The 18,403-nt window shown below is 37.1% G+C and overlaps 1 protein-coding gene across 1 annotated transcript; it reads right to left on the reverse strand.

Annotated features, from left to right (window-relative positions):
* Positions 1–575: 575 nt before the first annotated feature.
* Positions 576–15,502, reverse strand: dipk1ab (divergent protein kinase domain 1Ab). Its single transcript, XM_030131591.1, has 5 exons — positions 15,322–15,502; positions 3,892–4,026; positions 3,678–3,785; positions 3,407–3,583; positions 576–1,884 (listed from the first exon to the last, which is right to left on the reverse strand). Exons 1-5 carry the CDS (start codon positions 15,373–15,375, stop codon positions 1,072–1,074), a joined length of 1,287 nt encoding a protein of 428 aa, XP_029987451.1. The 5' UTR covers positions 15,376–15,502; the 3' UTR covers positions 576–1,071.
* Positions 15,503–18,403: the final 2,901 nt, after the last annotated feature.

The raw sequence follows: 18,403 nt of genomic DNA on the forward strand, positions 1-18,403 counted from the left end.
GCAGTTGTAACGCGCAAAACAAATGAGTCAAACAGCTATAAAGCAACCATTAAATGTAGTAAAACTTATAAAACAATTCTAACCTGCAACATAAATTTTCACCTTTTTACTGGCCTGTTTTAGATGGCAGGGAAGGGAAAAAAAGGGTGAAAAAAAAAAAAGACCAGGACAGGTTCTATAAATGAATAAAATGGTAGCGCCTGTTGCATTGCTCAGTGTCTGGCCAGGTATCATTCAATTCCCAGTGTGCACGATGGGTTATTACAATTGCCATTTGGTCACAACACACGTATAAATTATCCTCATAATCCCAAGCTGATGGCAGTTTCTTCAATAAGCATCCCTACTACAGTGCAGAGGAAACAATCTTTTAAATGCCACAGTAGTGGTGCGCACATTAAGACAGGTGATTGATTTCCTTTAAAGGGTTACCTTTTCACTGATTCAGCTCCTAAGAGACTTGTGTTCTGTAACAGTTTGTATCAGTTTAAGTAATGAGAGAATTGTGGTCAATATTTTTGTCTTAAATGAAAAATCAGTTACACCATCCCAGTGCAGCATGGAACTACATTTTAGTGGGTCTGATAATGGAATTGTAAGAGAATATTATTAGAGGCGCTTAACTTGGTTTTCCCTGCTTTAAGAATTAGTTTCTGACTGATTTGATTTAGTGCAACTTGTAAGTCAGTATAGCACTAGTGATTGGACTAAATGGATGTGTGCTGTATACTGGAAACTTACCACTGAAATTACCATCACTCAAGTCTTGTGATGAAGAAAGAAAAATTAATGTAGTCTGACCTCAAGGTGAAAGTTGATTTCTCTCAAATTTAATAATTAATCACTGTCAGGGTTTCAAAAATTGCACTTGTCACATTGCTTTATATTACATTAACAAAGTTTAGGAATAGTACATGAAGTAATACAAAGTGACCTTCCTCATTAGATTCAGAATTCACTTAAAATAAAATATTATACATATGACGTTCATTATAAGGATCTACATATTTAAGGTTTGAAAACTTTGAGACAGAAATCTTTCTCTGCCTTTGTGCAAATCATACTTCTTTGTTATGAGTCTTTTGTGTGAGAGATTTTCTTCCAAAGCAAAGTCTTGAGATTGTTGAGAATTAGTGAGTGTTCGATTTCCATTTGTTCTGCAGAGCCTTTCAGTGCGATGCAGGCGTACAGCTGCTTCTCCAGCTCCTCTCTGATGTCAGATGGCGCTCCCCTCAGTATATAGTCCTTCAGTGCTTCACAGGCTTTGGCTAAGTTTGGTCTGGTGACCTCAGGTGTGCAGCGGTGCTTAGTGAGGTCACAGGAAGTGAGACAGTCAGCCCCGTAAAGACAATCCTCATCCACATCACAGCGCTGTTGCCTGATGCTCTCTTGGAAGATGACTTCAGGAACGATGTAGTGTGCATCTATCACTTTTAAGTCATGACGATCGTTGTAGCCAAAAGTCGTGGCGCTCACATCACACATGAGGAAGCTGCCAAAATTACCATGGAAGATATCCTCGACCAGTTCCAACAGTCCGATGGAGATCTTGGCCTTGTGCGGCCAGGATGGGGTGAACCACTGGTCCATGCTGCGGCGCAGTCCTGCAGGAATCCACACCTCAATTACCCAGGGTAGAGTGATCCCATACAGGGGGGAATATGGCACCTTTTCCATCACATACAGGTCTCCACAGAAGCCCAGTAACTTGGGCATGTGCTCCCGGTCTTGCAGAACCAAAGCAAGCAGGAACTCATTAAGCTGAAGTAGGGCCCATGTGGAGCGGGCCTCAGGCAGTGAAATGTGTCCATCTTTATTGGCATCTGCGATAGACAGGACCTGGGCTGCCAGTTCCAAGAGGTTGGCCTGATCCCCCACTCTGGCCTGCAAAAAAAAAAAAATAAGTCAGTCAGTCAGTGATGGAAGTGTTCTATGAAGGAAGATTAGCGCCACACTAAAGATAAAAAAAGATATGTGAGAATGATGTCATAATGTTACAAGACTAACGTCGTATTTCTACAGGTAAAAAGTTCTATTTTTTTTTTATGAAAGGCCTTTTTTATTTTAAATTTTCAAATGTATAACAAGAAACATACAACTTGAGCATGAAACTTGTATCCAGTTCCTATCCAACTGCCACTCCACCCACCCCAAGTACTGGACCTTCATTAAGTTTATATACATAATTACATAATATTACTAAGTATACTTAAATACAAAACTATATAACCCCCCTTCAAATATATGTACAGACACATACATGTATATATGTACACATATATATATATATATATAAAAGGTATATTTTTATGAGGAAAAAAAAAGAAGGATTCAAACAAAGTTGCAAACTGTACCCTGGAAGTGCAAATCTGAATATCCGAAAGTTGAGAATTTCATTATTTGTCAAAACTACAAAATGACACCGTTTTCTCATTTTAATACAGTCAGACTGTTCCTCTGACATTTCCCCTACTTTGTGACTTTATTCTCATGATTTTCTTTGTTTTTTTTTTTTTTAATTTTCACAATTATTTCTTGTCATTTCCTCCTGAGACCCAGGAAAGTAAAAGTTTTGGCTTTTTTTTTCATTGAATAATTGTCTTGATTGGAAAAACACTTGCAACATGCAACTTTTTTTTCAGAAGCATGTATTTATTTTGTAATGGAATGTCCTCTGCTGTAGACAGCATTTTTTAAGCAAAGCTGGGAAACTCTTGTCCCCCTACAAAGGATAATATTGTACTTTTTTCATATTTGACTTATTCTCATAAATCGAGCATGATTTTTTTTCTTTAAATATTCTGACTTCTTGAAGGTCAGAATATAATATCTGAATTCTTGAAATATCTTTAGGTTTTTCTTTTTTATATTAACTTATAATTTTTTTATATATTTTTTTTTACTCTCCCCAATCATTCTCTGCAGTATTCAAATGACCTCAGTGAAAGTACTAAAGATTTCAGCATTCAAGACCTTATTTAAAGTAATGTATGTAATTATAATTTGTGCAGAAATATGGTTCCTGTTCTGACTATGATTGTTTTTTAATTTGTATCACTGCTACATTAATGTGTATGTCACATTTTAGTGCTGTAGATGTTTAAAATTGTGCTCAGCTCAAGTTTTTTATTTTAATTATTATTAGTAGTAGTATTAGTATTAATAGTAGTAGTAGTAGTAGTAGTAGTATATTTTTGAAGAGGGTTTATTTAGCTTAAGGAGGAGGAAAATGGGACACATAATACGGCTAAACACATCTGGGGATACACAGAGTTATTACTGGAAAGGAACAGGATGAAAAACTGTAAAAAGTACTGTTCTGTTCCACCACTGATACATCATTTGTAAAGATAAAACAAAAAGCTGAAACTGCACTTTAATTTGCATTTAATGAGAGCCTCCTGACCTTCAGATGGTTGAGAATCATCTCTCTGAACTTCTCCACAGAGGTCCCTTTGGTCGGCTTATTGAAGGCCGTTGCCTCCTTCCTGGGCTCCATCTCATTTCCCAAATCATAATGAGGAGCCTCCTCCATCTGGCACTTAATGACCCCCTCCAGGTCCCCCCAGCTCCCAGAATACACCTGAATTGATCAAGATAGGCGTGTGGGAATGAATAAAAATCAGACTAGAGGAAAGTGCTTGATTAAAAAGAAGAAAAAAAAAAACCAGACTGACCTGGCTGTTAGGTTTGGCAGTGAAACACTTTCCCAGGTACAGCGTGTCTTTCTCACACAGGCTGCTGCAGGCCAAGCCGTCAATAACTCCTTTTTTGTATTTGTCGCACTAATATGAGAGAGAAAAACTGCACAGTGAGGACTGGAACGAGGTGTTATGAAGAACTGAGAGCAGGAATCTTTGCAGGTTAACATCCGGATTGTCCAATACTCACTATTGAGTTTTTGCAGTCATGGCCTCGACACAGCTCTGTGTAGGACGAGTACTCCACGTACACTATCCAACTCCCCACAAACACAGCCAGCCAGGAAAAGAACAGGTACTTCATGTGCAGGTAGGAGAATCTGGCCTGTTAGAGACAAAAATCAAACAATAACTGCATAAGACTCACTTATAAATATGTATTAACCCTAACAGAGGAGCACATCTGAATCTTATTTTCAATGCACTTTGTTCATAAATATAAACAAACCTTTTCCAGGGTGATTTGAGGCCATTCTAATAAGAGTTTGTGGAGGAAATACATCAAACTGGAAATTAATAAGGCTATACAGGTTATGTTTGTTGCCTCGGGCTGGTTCATCAGTTCATTCCTTCATGTGAAAAGCACACAGGAAATCTGCCTCCCCTAGCAAAGCAGTGACCTTGGAATTAACCTGAATAATTCTGAGCAATGTTAAGCCTGAAGATAAATTCACAGCTGGGAAATAAAGTTCCAAATTTGTAACCAGTCTAAAAGATAAAAGTATCTACCTGTTATTAGTCAAAGGGGCAGAGGGGTCTGAGAAAATCCTCAAGTATACAAGTCTGTTACAAACTCTCCTGAATGCTGAATTTATAACTAAGGGCAGGATGTGAAGTACAGTTTAGCTGAATTATACCCTCCTAACAGGGCAGGAACTCTGAAAAAAGAATTTCTGATATTTTGGAGGATGATACTGTGTGTGTTTTTGCCAGATATCTCTATTCACAGAGGATGGGTGATACTTTGACACTTTGTAGATGATTGATGAAACTAAAACTTAATCTAATAAAAAATAAAAAGTACTTCATAAATGTACCTGTTATTTTGACCACTTTTACAGAAAGGATTGAAAACTTCCGATGTGGAAAGACTTTTTCAGTTTCTGGTCATAAACATTTATAAAGGACTTGAAATCATGCCTTTGTAAAACAGAAAACATTATTTTTATTGAACATATTTTATATTTTTCTATTAGTTCCACTCACTTTTTGTCCCATTTGTTGCTGAAAGACACTCAAGGAAGCAGCAACTTCTCCCCCAAAACCCATGGTATAGTTTATACACTGAGTAAGTGCATGGAAACCTCTTGTGATCCATGTGAGAGTTTATAGCTACGAAAGAGCTTCACCTCAGTTTGTATAGCTGACTTGCTGTTCTCCATTTACAGTAAATATGTAACATGTATGTAAGGCTGGTATCATAATCTTATTGTTAATATAGTAACAGTTCAAGCAAAGTATGTACCTTTTCTTTAAAAAACATGATTCAAACTCAGACACCCATATAAATCTTCACCTCTGACTGTTGGTGTATGATGTTGTATTTACCTGCAAGGGCTCTAGTTTGTTTTGCATGGTGTGTGCAGGCGGAACAATATAAATACTCTGGTCTCAGTTGTATCTCACCTCTAGAACATTCCCACAGAGTTGCAGTGCTGTGGGTGTATTTGTGATTTTACAACAACATCTTGTTTTTCTATTACTTTTTGCTTTACTGTCGGCAGTTGCTCTCTTAACCTATAAAGACCCAAGCATCCATCACCGACTAAAACCGTCTACTGATCTAAACTGTTTAATCCTTGTTGATCCGTTAATCCTATCAATCCATGTAAATAATTGGTGTAAAATCCAGTTTGTCATCTTTTCATGGTCATCAGATATGACCCTTTGGATGTTCAGAGGCTTCGTAGTTACCGTGGAAACACTGTCATTGTCTACAACATTGATTCACCAGTAAAACCCATGGGTTTGATAAATGACAGGGGATGAAGACACTGAAAAAGTCACTTTTTCTTTAGTTTTCTGATATAATAACCTTCAACTTTAATCTGAGCTTTTGTGAACATCTACATGATCAGTGAATTAAATACAAAAAAATACCTCATTTAAACTGACAAAATACAGAGGATAATCTTATAAATAAATGGTGATAAATCATTTAAGAAAGGTTAGATATAGAGAAAATTTCATTTGGGAACTGACACAAAAGTAGCGCTGGATCTTTATGGGTTCATGCAGTCCAGAGATCGTTTGACCACCCCGACTCTCTTTCTCATTCGCTGAGTGGAGAGGAAAGGCCAAGTCTTAATAGCTGTGTTTACAAAGTGACACATCGTTAGCCTCATAGCATAATTGCCTAAGGGTCCGATCAAACGGTAACATCCAGACACATTTGGTGTTCAACAGTCTCTGTCATGTAAGCAGAGTAACTTATATGCATGTATTATACATATTTGAGTAAGTATTTATAAGCACTTTAACATCATGTATAACTAAATTTGGGGAGATATAATTTTTAGGTGAAAAATGTCAAATTACTGCTTGGTAACACATGGACTTGAAACAGACATTTTTTAAGCTTTACACAAACATCCAAAACATATGGTTCTCGATAGAAATTGAGATGAAGTAGGACAAAACCTTTTAGATATTATGCTAAACTATGCTGAAGCAAAATTTTGGAGTAAAATATTGAAAAGTCTCTGTTTTATTGACATGAGAATGTAGTAACGCACGGATAGGTTGCCATAGTAACACATGGACGACTCTTTACCATTGTATGCATCACCCAAAATGTTGACTTACTTTTAAAACAAGCCAGATATAATCACAATGCTTTATTTAATGTATTTAATACTAACACAGTGTTATTTACAACTTGTGCTGGTCCATACTGATATAGGTAAATTACAAATAAAGAGTCATTTCTTTGTAACAGTTCACAGATAGTCTTTTTAAATGTGACCAGTGTATAAATTCAAAAACTTCATCATTCAGAATTTTACTTTCTCAACGTAATAGACAGTGTTTTGCATGTCTTTCTGTTAATTTAATGCAGCCCAGCAGAAGGTTCGGACCCTCTCCTGTACTGTGTAAGTCGTATTTTAAAAAGGAACAGTTCCATAAAATACAGATCTTTAGCTAAAAATGAGCCCACTTGATAAATGATGTGTACAAATTTACTTTTTCATGTTGATGTTCACTTTCACTTGATTGGATCCCTAAGTTATATTTTTTTCAGGACATAGCCAATTTATGCAAAATGAAGCAGTAGTGTGATGAGAGTAAAAATGGCCGAAAATATGATTTAGGCCATTATGCTACAAGGCAAACACAATGTTTCATATTTTGCCAAAGTGACATCCACTGATCAACCATAACATTCTGGCCACTGACAGGCAAAGTGGCATTCATTTTGATTATCTCATTACAATGGGACCTGTCAGTGGGTGGGTTATATTAGGCAGCCAGTGAACATTTAGTCCTTGAAGTGGATGTGTTGCTTTGTGTTGCAGGGGAGATGTGCAACTATGAGTAGAAAGAAAGAAAGCTGCAAAGGTCCAATTTGCTATATATACTTTCAAATGCATGATAATTTTCCAGCAAATTTAGCAAGTTAATTGCTAATACTAACACTGGCAACTGAAATGAACAGTTCTACATCTAGCAATTCATTTTCAGTAGCTCTCTATGTAAAAATATGAACTGTAAACATCTGTTAGAATTTTTTCCCCATCGTGATAATGCAGGTGGTTAAAGGATTATGAAGTACACTACAGTAAAGATCACACATACGTTACACTCTATAGCACTATAAGTAGTAGCATGAATACACAGATCATCCGTAACATTATAATCACTGACAGGCAAAGTGGTATTAATATTGATTATTTCATTACAATGGGACCTGTAAGTGGGTGGATATATTAGGCAGCAAGAGAACATGTAGACCTGGAGGCTGAATGTGAGAAACAGAAAAATGGCTGAGTATGGATCTGAGCAGCTATTGTGATGATCGAACCACTGGATAAGAGCATCTCCAGATCCTACTGTTCATTTCCATTGTAAAGTGGTTAGAATCTACCAAAAGTATCTAAAGAACAACAACTGGATCCCACACAATTGAGCATCTATGGGGGCAGAACATCATTACCACCTGTCTAATATTGTGTAGGTTCCCCTTTTTCCACTAAACCAGCTCTGACTCGAGGCTTAGACTCATACACTGATCTACTTTAGACAGTTCTAGTTCAGTTATCTGTGCATCAACTGCATCCATGTGTCTCCCCCTACTTCCCCCCTTCTCCCCCAGTCTCTCTCTATCTCTATTGTTCTCTCTTTTTCTCCTCCTTTACTCTCTCTTTGACCCCAACTGGTCAAGGCAGATGGCCATCCTACAGGAGTCTGGGTCTGCGCGAGGTTTCTGCCTGTTAAGGGGAAGTTTTTCCTCGCCACTGTCACCAGTCACAAGTGTTTGCTCCTGGAGGATTCTGTTGGGTTTCTGTAAATTGGCTTAGAGTCTGGTTTCAACCCACTCAATATGTAAAGCGTCATGAGATAACTTTTGTTATGATTTGGTGCTATATAAATAAAATTTGATTTGATTTGATCTGTGGTATCTGGACCAAGACCTTAGCAGCAGATCCCTGAAGTCCTGAAAGCAGAGGTGGACCTCCATGGATCAGATTTATTTCTCCATCACCTCCCACAGATGATCAACTGTCCTGAGACTGGGATGTCCTTCTTTAGTCCATTTGTGGTCGGTTCTAACCAAGGTTATTATCGTTAACGAAAACTAAGGAAATGACGAAAACCAGAATTGTAAAAACATTTTCATTAACTGAAATAAATAAAAACTATAATTAAAAGAAAAAACAATAACTAACTGAAACTGTATTGTGTGTTTACAAAACTAACTAAAACATATAAAAATTCTGGATAAAACTTCCCTTTGTTTTCGTCTTTGTCAATGTTGGATTGATATAAAATCGATTTATTTCCCTCAAGCAATTTTAGCTGGTGGCACCATATGATATTTAATGGTCCGTCACTTTTTGTCACTTGTCGTTTAGGTGTCTTCTCGTCCCTACTCTACCTGGAAACATGTAGACTAAAGTTGGGAGAAAGCAGCAGAGTCCTGTCTGGGATTTATTTGAATTCAACGGCGAAGAAGATAAAAGGTATAAAGAAACTAAAACTAAACTAAAACTAAGCATTTAGAAAATAACGAAAATTAATAAAAACTAGCAAACCTGCTCTAAAAACTAATTACAACTAACTGAATTAGAGAAAAAAAAAAAAGTCAAAACTAAATAAAACTAAACTACAATGCAAAATCCAAAACTGTTATAACCTTAGTTCTAACCACTACAGACCAGGAACAAACAACAAGACCTGCAGTTGTGGAGATGTTCTGACCCAGTCATCACTGTTACAATATGGACCTGGTCAAAGTCACTCAGTTCATTATGTTGCTCATTTTGCTGTTTCCAACACATCAGCTTTGAGGATTAAATGTTCACTTGCTGCCTAATATATCCAACCCAGTGAAAGGAACCATTGTAATAAAATAATGAATATTATCACCACTTCTCCCGTCAGTGGTGAGAATGTTATAGCTGATTGTTGTCTACACCCACTCACCTGCAGTGGCTGCAAAAGCATGAAACCCTTTTGTTACAGTCAGCGTTCATTTGGCCTGTTCTGGGCTTTTAGTTAAGGGTTTTTTTTTCACTCTATTGGACACTCAAACATAGTCAGTGACAGTAATGCACCTTAATGCTGGATCCTACCAACTATAAGACAGAAAAAACAAGGTAAAGTCTGTTCTGAGCTACAGTATGAATACATACTTTATAGAAACTCTATAGATATAAAATAGTCCCTTTTTAAAGGGACAAAAACACAATTCTCCTTTTTGTGTGATTATACAGCAATGACAATATAATTACAAGTATTATATCCCATTTTTACAGCAGGTCCTCCTAAGTCCCACTAAATCTCACACACTTGGCCAGCAGAAGGTGGGGCTTAGACTTTGAGCAGAATACAAATCAGTGGCATGTCAATGTGAGTCATATCACACAGAACATCATTAATACAATTGCTTCTAAATAGGTGCTCTGTAATTAACAGTAAATGCTGTTTGTGGTCTGGCACAGAAGCACTTCAACATTTAGATTGACTCCAACTCATTACCTTGTCTTTTGATTTTCTCTGGCTGATAAGTACAGTCTGTTTAGATCCATAATGGCATTCCTCCAATTGGAAAACATTAGTGAGAGAAAACAGACTTTTTAACAGCCCTACTTTCCTGGTTATTAATGATTCTTGCACTCAGTGGCTGACAATGATGGACTCCCCCCGCTTTCACCCGCTGCCCCTTTCACTTCCAATTTTCTTTATTGGCATAAATCCCTATCTATAGCCCCGCCTCTTTTGTTCCACTGTCACAGTTTGCTCACAGTCTTCCTCTGGAATCCTTTTAAACAAACTTTCAGCTCTGGTGTGAGACAAACATCTTATATCTATTCTCACACACAGAATGCTAGGTTTATTTCCACCATTAAAGAAGCATTTTGATCAGATTTCTATTCTTCTATTATATCTATTATTCTGAAAGTTTTGGAGACTAAACCAAAGATTGAAAACATGAAAATTTCAGTCAAAAGGTAATAAAGCCTGAAAATTTTCTTCAGGAAAAATATGCAACTTGTAGACAGATTTGTGCAAGTACAAATACTTTTACTACGCTATAGTAGATTTTTCAGGTGGTTGCTCTTTACATGAGTGTTTATATTTCTGATAGCTTTCACTTACTACAATTTAACACAAATACCTCTACACACTAATCCTTAAATTTCCAAAATACGCCAAATAATTTCTTTTCATGCATTCAGTAGTTGGACATATGCTGTCTATTAAATGAAAGTCTGAGATCAGCACAACTAACATCTAACTTTGCACAGAAACAACTGATAAAAATGTAGAAATACATTTTTTTTCTCTCTTTGATGACATTTCAGAGTTTTGCACTTTTACTACAGTACTTTAACTTTACTCGAGTATTTTACACACACTGTACTTCAGCCTGAAAAGAGACCATGTGAACTTTTGCTACGTCTGCATATGGGTCTGTGGACTAAACATGAACACATTTTGTTGAATAACTCGTCTATTCAGGTGCACACTGAAATGCTTTTACATCTGCATTTTCCACACATGAAGTTCATGTTGTTCATCTGATGTACAGGAAAACAAGCTATAATGATTTAGAAAACACCACTACAACCCGATTCTGCTGACAAATCTCAAGAGGAGAGATGAAGAGCAGAGACAATCGATAGTTTCACAGTAGAAAAAATTGACTCATAAGATCTTTCTGCAGATATTGGTCTCAGTTGCACTGATGTGCTTTACATGAGTCGACGTGGCTTTGGTCTTAATTGTGTGAGGGATTTTGGACCCCATTATAACTGCTTGCAATTCTTGTTATCATTTGTATCTGTCTCTAAATGGATCTACCATTATCTTTCTGCTTTTCACACCACAGAAAATGGAGAAAAAAGCTTTCAGACAGTGTCTACATGTCCTTCTGTAATCTAATTTCTCTGTATGCAGTGATTTCTTTATCTCTGTTGGACTAAACTGTCCCCTAGTTTTAGTTGAAAAGAGTTTCTCTTTTGTCCCCATGAGGCTTGAGAAAACATCAAGGTCATGTTCAGTGTCATGTACTAGCAGGGAATGACATCCTCTGTTCACACACGATGGAATTTTATTTTGTAATTCTGCTTGCAATCAGGGTTTGTTGTCAGGTACAACTGCCTATTGAAACTATTATTACGAAGACGAACTGTCTCATTTTCACCAAGTCAATTTAATTCTGTGTGACTTTGAAAATATTTGTACTTTAAATGTTTTGTGTGATGCATTGGCCCTGCAAGACAATAAAGTGTACATTACTGTGTATATTATTATATTAAAATAAATCATACCAAAGGGATATTATATTAGCACCATGCTATCTAGACAGCATTAGACCTCCTCTTAACGAGAGAATCATCAATATATCACTTTAATATTTCCTCATCCCACTGTGTCATTATGGTTTCCCACTCATACATTTATCTTTCTGCCTTCTTTTGTATTTTTCATTACATCTTTAATTACAAAGTCTGCAAAAATCAACCTTGTTGTATTATACTGGAATGTCTTTTCAATACTTTTTAGATTGTTTTCTGGAGGCTAACTTTTGTTGTTAATGAAATAAAAACCCATCAATAACTGTTTCTGTTATACACAAATACCACATAGAAAATAGAAAATATTTCCAGGCATCAAAGGGCACCCATTTAACCCACTGTATTTGAAAAGTGATTTCTACAGCTTTATCTATTGATTGGTTTGCTTACAAATCTGACCATGCACACTTGCATTGAATTTAACAGCGATGACCACACAAGTAAGTGCTGCGTGTACCTCACATCGATTTTTCCGTAGGTGAAATGCATCAAAAAGCAAAAGCATTATGGAAATAACACTCTGTGGGGGAAACAAATGTATGGTTGGCCTTTTGCAATCGATATTTTGTGGCTTTCATTTCAACTCTGGCCAATGCATTTCTATCTCTGGGATTATGTATTGACCCTTTGTGAAGGAGGAGGGTTACACAAACATGGCTAATGAGGTGATATTGATTGTGGCTGCTGTGACAGCTATTAATTAGAGACTGACTGGGAACTGTGGCTATATGCTGAGGTGGGCGGAAAGAAACAGTCTGTTTTGTTCTGGCTGAACTCTTTCCTCTAAACCCACCCACACCTCTGTTAGTCTATTTATTTGAACCATATCTGAAAGTTTAGCACAACTGCAAACTTTAACAGAATAGAAAGGAATAGGGTGCATACAGGAGGACTGGATTTGATCAAGAGCAGCATAATACTGTTCTGACACTTGGTTTTTGCAGTCTGCACACATTCATCCATTATGTATGATTATCCATCAGAGGTTGCCGGTTAATGGGCTCCGTTGACTGCTGTGCAGAGCAGAGAAAGATGTGAAAACAGAGGAAACAAAGACTGGATTGGGCTGGATGAGTGAACAACAGTGGTGACGACTGCCCAAGAACTGAGAGCAGCAGCAGTCCAGCATGCCTCATTCACCGACTGTGTGAAGCTAAAGGATGCAACACTGTCTGCACAGACACTACAAAGATCTGACTCATCACCGTCCAGACAGCAGGCAGCACCCCCTCACCCCCTCAACTCTCTCACACACACACATCATCTTCACACCCACACACACATACACACACAAAGCAAGCTTTTCTGTGCTGACTCAATACTGCGACATTACACATGTGAGCAGTACTTTATCAGAAGTTGTTCTGTCTGTTCTGACGCTTGGGGATTTAAAAAAGGAACATCAGGAGCACGGGGTTCGCACACAATAAAAGGAGGCACATGTGATTCCTGTGAGTTCTGCAGCTTCCTGTTGGAAGATTCTCACTCCCACATCTCAGTCAAAAAGTCAAGGCTGTAATGTGTAATAAAATCTGACTAGAGATGGTGAACATTTATTGCCTACATGATTTTAGACAGAATGGACTTTAATGTTTATGGATAAAAGGTCACATTTACTGAACCTATTAAATCAGCTATAAAAATCATGAATACGATGACTGCTAAATTTAATTTTTGAACCCTTGTAAAATAATGTATTTCATGATTCCACTTAGCTGCAACTAAGTGCCGTCTCACATTACTGTCTCTGTAAAATGTGTTTATGCATTTACATGGATCATTGGGCTAATATGGCAATGAATGTCAACAAAAAGCTATTTATTCCCATTTACTTAGGAAAACTAAATAAAGATTCTCTTCAATCTGAATGTCAAATAGCTACAGGAATTGTGACATTACAAGAGATCTCATGAAAAAATAACTGTTGAGAAATCAATAATTGGACAAATACTGTTGATTGTGTTGCTTCTGAATCAAATCATTCACTACATTCTGTGGATGGAACTGTGAGAATCATAGCATCAGGTTATATAGAAATAAACCACAGCCACTGATCATAATTCAATACTGGATAAAGTTTTGTAATAAAATGATATATAGTGTGACAATAGAACAGTATCTATTGTTACACTTTATGCTCCATCATTTCATGGTGTCACAAGTCACGCTTTTCACTGCAACCTTTTTTCAGTACTGGTGGCAGGATTAAATATTAAAAGAGTAAATAGATAAGTTTGATATGTACTTTGTGTTCTACCATGTCAACATAATTGGTCGATACTGAGTTTAAGAGCTTTGTATTTGTCAAGTGTGTAATACATGAAATATACCTTTCTGTGTGGTCATTTTATATGAACTATATATTCACTCAAATGCATTTATTTACAGAAAATGTGGTGTACTGAGGCATTATATGAAATAACCTCTGTCTGCGTATGTAATTTTGGTCATATTGCACAAAACACTACTGATATATGGTCACATTACACAACAACCAAAAATGGATCATAGACATTTTAAAAGAAGCAGCAATAACCCCTCATATGGTCCTGTACGTATTTTAACCATTAAAAAATACAGCTGATTCCTTATATGCCTGCATACCCAAAATCATCGTCTTGCAGGACTGGTCGCTTTCTGTATTTCAGTGGAAATAGCTTCTCTCCAAGGATCACTGAATGACACTTCTTAAGTTGTCACTGGAAGGCTGAGGTGGCCTAGAAAACTGAGCGATGCTGGTGGCTGTCCCCAGAGACCAGCTGTCTCTCCCTCTAGTCGCTGCACTTGACAGCTTTGTGTCTAACATCCAGGGGCATGGGCAGGAAGCTGACTGTGACACTGTGTTCAGCTAAACTTAGAGAGGAAAACGGCTGCAAACGGCTCAACACAATAAGACGTTAAACATAATTTATAGTTAGAATATGTTAGAGGATTTAAGAATTTTCACCCATTTACTCAGTTAAGGAACATTTTGAGGTTGATTTCTGGTGGTAATCTAACTGAATGTGGGTTCCTGAGACCTCCACATGTCCTTGAGGGGCTTCCCTAGCAGAGTTTAATTTTACTTATGACAAATGCCACTGTGGACTTCACCTATATTCAGCAAGAGCAAACTGTTACTTAAATATTTTTGCACCTTCTTCCCTGGTGATGTTACACAGGCTGAATCAATTCATATGCAAGTCTATGATCCATCTGGAAGACGCCCCCAGATGCCAGACCCTATTTGACAAACGCAGTAAGTTGATAATAGAAGTTTTGCAGCCTTAAGAAACGCTTGAATGTATGACTGTACCAGATGCATCATGGAAGTGGTTGCTACAGCAACGATGATCGGAGGGGGGACGGCTGATTCCTGTCGAGCCGTCGAGCATCAAGTGACTGTATGATTCAGCCTGAGAAACGTGTAAAATACCCCTGCAAATGACACCCTGGTATGTATGTAGTAAAGGTCATGCATTAACCAGTAGAAGCATCATGGCATTCATGCACAGTCGTGCAGATCTGTCCGCGACTGTACAACATAGACGAACACACACTGGTGCAGATTCCCAGTAGGACTTTACACCAGAGTGAAGAGGGATTTCCCAGAAGCTTACCTGGATGTACAGAGGTTTCCTGAAGAACCCCCATGGAAACAGACCTCTTGCCATGGCAAATGCAGAACATCTCACAGCAGCTGAAGAAATACATTCGGTGTCTGCTCCATACGGTTTAGGGCAACGCCTATAAGGCTGGAGCTGGAAAATGTCCAAGTGTTAAACATCCTTAAATGTGTCGGCAGCAGCAGCAGCAGCAGCAGCAGCAGCAGCAGCACCGTGGATGTGCGCTCTGATGGTGCAAGGCGGCACACTGGGCTGCTGACTGCGGCGGAGGGAGCCTCATATTGGCCATGGTGACTTCTGGGGAGCTTTGACCAATTACAGCAGGAGGATGGGTAACACTTTCTAACCTTCACTGAGTCATTTCCACACACTCACACTCACTCAAGATTTGATTCTATGAAGTTTTCTTTTTGTATTTGAGATATTTCACATGTCACTCAGTCACAGTTCTTCCACACGTGAAATAAACTTGAAATGACACGTATTAACCCATAAAGACCCAGTGCTACTAATGTGGCAGTTCACAAATGAATTTTTACTCTAGATTTCATTTATTATAATATTATCCTGTGTGTTTTGCCTCTTCTCAGTGAAAATCAGATATTTTCCTTTATTTAACCCTTTCATGCATAGTGGCCACCCCAGTGGACAGCTATTCTCCAGCTGTTCTCTTGTATATGCATGGTTTTTGTTGTTTTAGTTCCGTATCAGCTGACACAGTGGACACTCATGCATACACTGACATTCAGACTATGATGTGTTGGATAAACCTGATCCGCACTAACACGTTTGAGTGAAAATCAATTGCTTGTTATTGTTATTAGACTGTAATTAATAGTTTTTTAACCCTCCGGTATCCGGGTGTGCTTTTTAGGCACACTTTGCACTTCGTTTTAAAAAAACTTCATATTGTTTTTCACAATTTAAATAAGGTTAGAATTCAAAAGTTGTTCATTTGTGCACGATCTTTAAAATTCTGGCCACCAACTAAAATTTGCACATTGTAAACAAAAGAAAATTACAAGACTAGCATCTGTCTCCCAAGTGTGCCTAAAACGCACTATTTCTTCCATTAGAACCACTGTTTTTGATCCGTAAGCCATTAAGGCATAAATCCTCCTTTTACTGATATCTGGGCTTCATTTGAGAGGGGAGGGTCTAAATGAATTTATTAACGTTGTTAATGTTGCTGTTAATCATTGACATACAGTATGCCAGGCTGCAAAAATCAAATGATATGTAATCCAATTTTTATGTCGTATTTTGAAAACAAACAAAAAAAACCCCAAAAAAACATATTTTGTGTTTTTTGCATCAAAAAATGTAGTGACATCATGATGAAAAGAGATGTTTAAAGGGTTAAAAAAAAAATCTAAAATGAATGATTTTTTGATATGTATGATTAGGACTGACCTTGATTTACAAAAATAAAATCAAATTAGAGCAGAAAAATAAATCAATATATAATATTTAATCATTTGATTTATAGGTGTGCATTTTACGCACACTTGGTGACAGATGCTAATGTTTTTGAACATTTGACCTAGCGCCAAAAATAATCATGCAAATTACCCAGTGTTGCTGTTAATCACTGACATATGCCAGGCTGCAAAAATCAAATAATATGTGATCCACTTTTTATGTAGTATATTGAAAAAAAATATTTTTGTGTGTTTTTTGCATCCAAAAAATGGTTTGTTTACATTACAAACATGGCATTTTAAGGGTTAAAAAATGAGAGAATTATCGAGTATTTGGTATTTTTATTTACTCCTCAAATTGATGAAATAGAAAAAAAGTGTAAGAGAATTAAAAACAAACTGTATGAAAATTTTTTTGACATTATTCCACAAGTGTGCCAAAAAGGCACACTTGGTGCTCAGTAAGGGCCTTGCTGGACGGGATACCGGAGGGTTAAACCAAAAGGATTTTTTTTTGGAATATTATCTCCATGAACTGAGTAATAACTATAATAACTAGTATTAGAGTATGATAAAATGTGAGAAAACATCAGATTAGCTGCATTAAAATGTTTTCTTTTCATAGTTTTTCACAGTATATCAGTAATTATATATAAATCCCTTTACCATTTTAATGCACATCATGTCCAGCTAAGTGGACATTTTTTCAACTCCATGAAAACTGGGTTCATAAAAAAAATTTCAATCGCATTGTTTTTTTTCTTGCCTAAAGAGGAATAAAAACACTCAGGAAAAAAAACTTAAGGCTCTCATAATTCATGCATGAAAGGGTTAATTTCTGATCATATACATGTTCATAAAAGCTCAGATTAAAGTTGTGGGTTATTAAATCAGAAACAGAGAAAACCGAAGAAAAAAACTGTCATTTACCTAACTGCATGGGTTTTTACTGGTGAATCAATGTTGTAGAAGATGAATGTTTCCATGTTCACTACAGAGCCTCTGAATGTCCAAATGGGTCATATATGATGACCGTGAAAAGATGACAAATTGCATTTTACACCAATTATTTACATGGATTGATAGGATTAATGGATCAACAGGTATTAAACAGTTTAGATCAGTAGATGGTTTTGGGCACCAGTGGCTGTTTAGGTCTTTATGGGTTAATACAAAGCAAAAACTAAATAAACACTGATACATTTCTTACAATAAATACAACAAAAAAAAAGAAATTGAACCCAAAAACCTATAAGGGATGTCTTCAAAAGTTCAATAGAACCATCAAGCTCCCTGCATTACTTTGGATCTGAACCAAACACTATTCACTGGAGTTATTTTCTACCATAAATAAACATTTTCTGGGGAGAATAAGTATATTGCACACTATAAAGTTCTGGCACAGCGCGGTGCAGTCAGACAGGTATAAATACTGATGGAGCAGGGGAGGTAATAAAGAGCAGGTGTGGATGCAGGTGTGGCGGATGATGGAGGACGTCAAGGTCGGAAAATATATGAATTTAGAACTACTGTAGAATCCGTCCTGGTCCTTACCGTTCAGCGTTAGATGCAGATACTGTGGTCGTCCCTGTTCGTCCTGGTAGGACTCTGTAAATGATCATAAGTTAACACCTGTTAACATCATAACAACACGC

Source organism: Sphaeramia orbicularis, chromosome 4, assembly GCF_902148855.1.
Source record: "Sphaeramia orbicularis chromosome 4, fSphaOr1.1, whole genome shotgun sequence".
In the NCBI taxonomy this organism is placed as follows: Eukaryota; Metazoa; Chordata; class Actinopteri; order Kurtiformes; family Apogonidae; genus Sphaeramia; species Sphaeramia orbicularis.

What these genes read in the sequence shown, in the direction of transcription:
- dipk1ab (XM_030131591.1), bottom strand. Translation starts at nt 15,375, where the DNA reads ATGGCAAGAGGTCTGTTTCCATGGGGGTTCTTCAGGAAACCTCTGTAC. An exon ending in GGAAACCTCTGTACATCCAG is followed by an intron (nt 4,027 to 15,321) that starts GTAAGCTTCTGG and finishes TGTCTCTAACAG; the next exon opens with GCCAGATTCTCCTACCTGCA. An exon ending in CTGCCAAACCTAACAGCCAG is followed by an intron (nt 3,584 to 3,677) that starts GTCAGTCTGGTT and finishes TGATCAATTCAG; the next exon opens with GTGTATTCTGGGAGCTGGGG.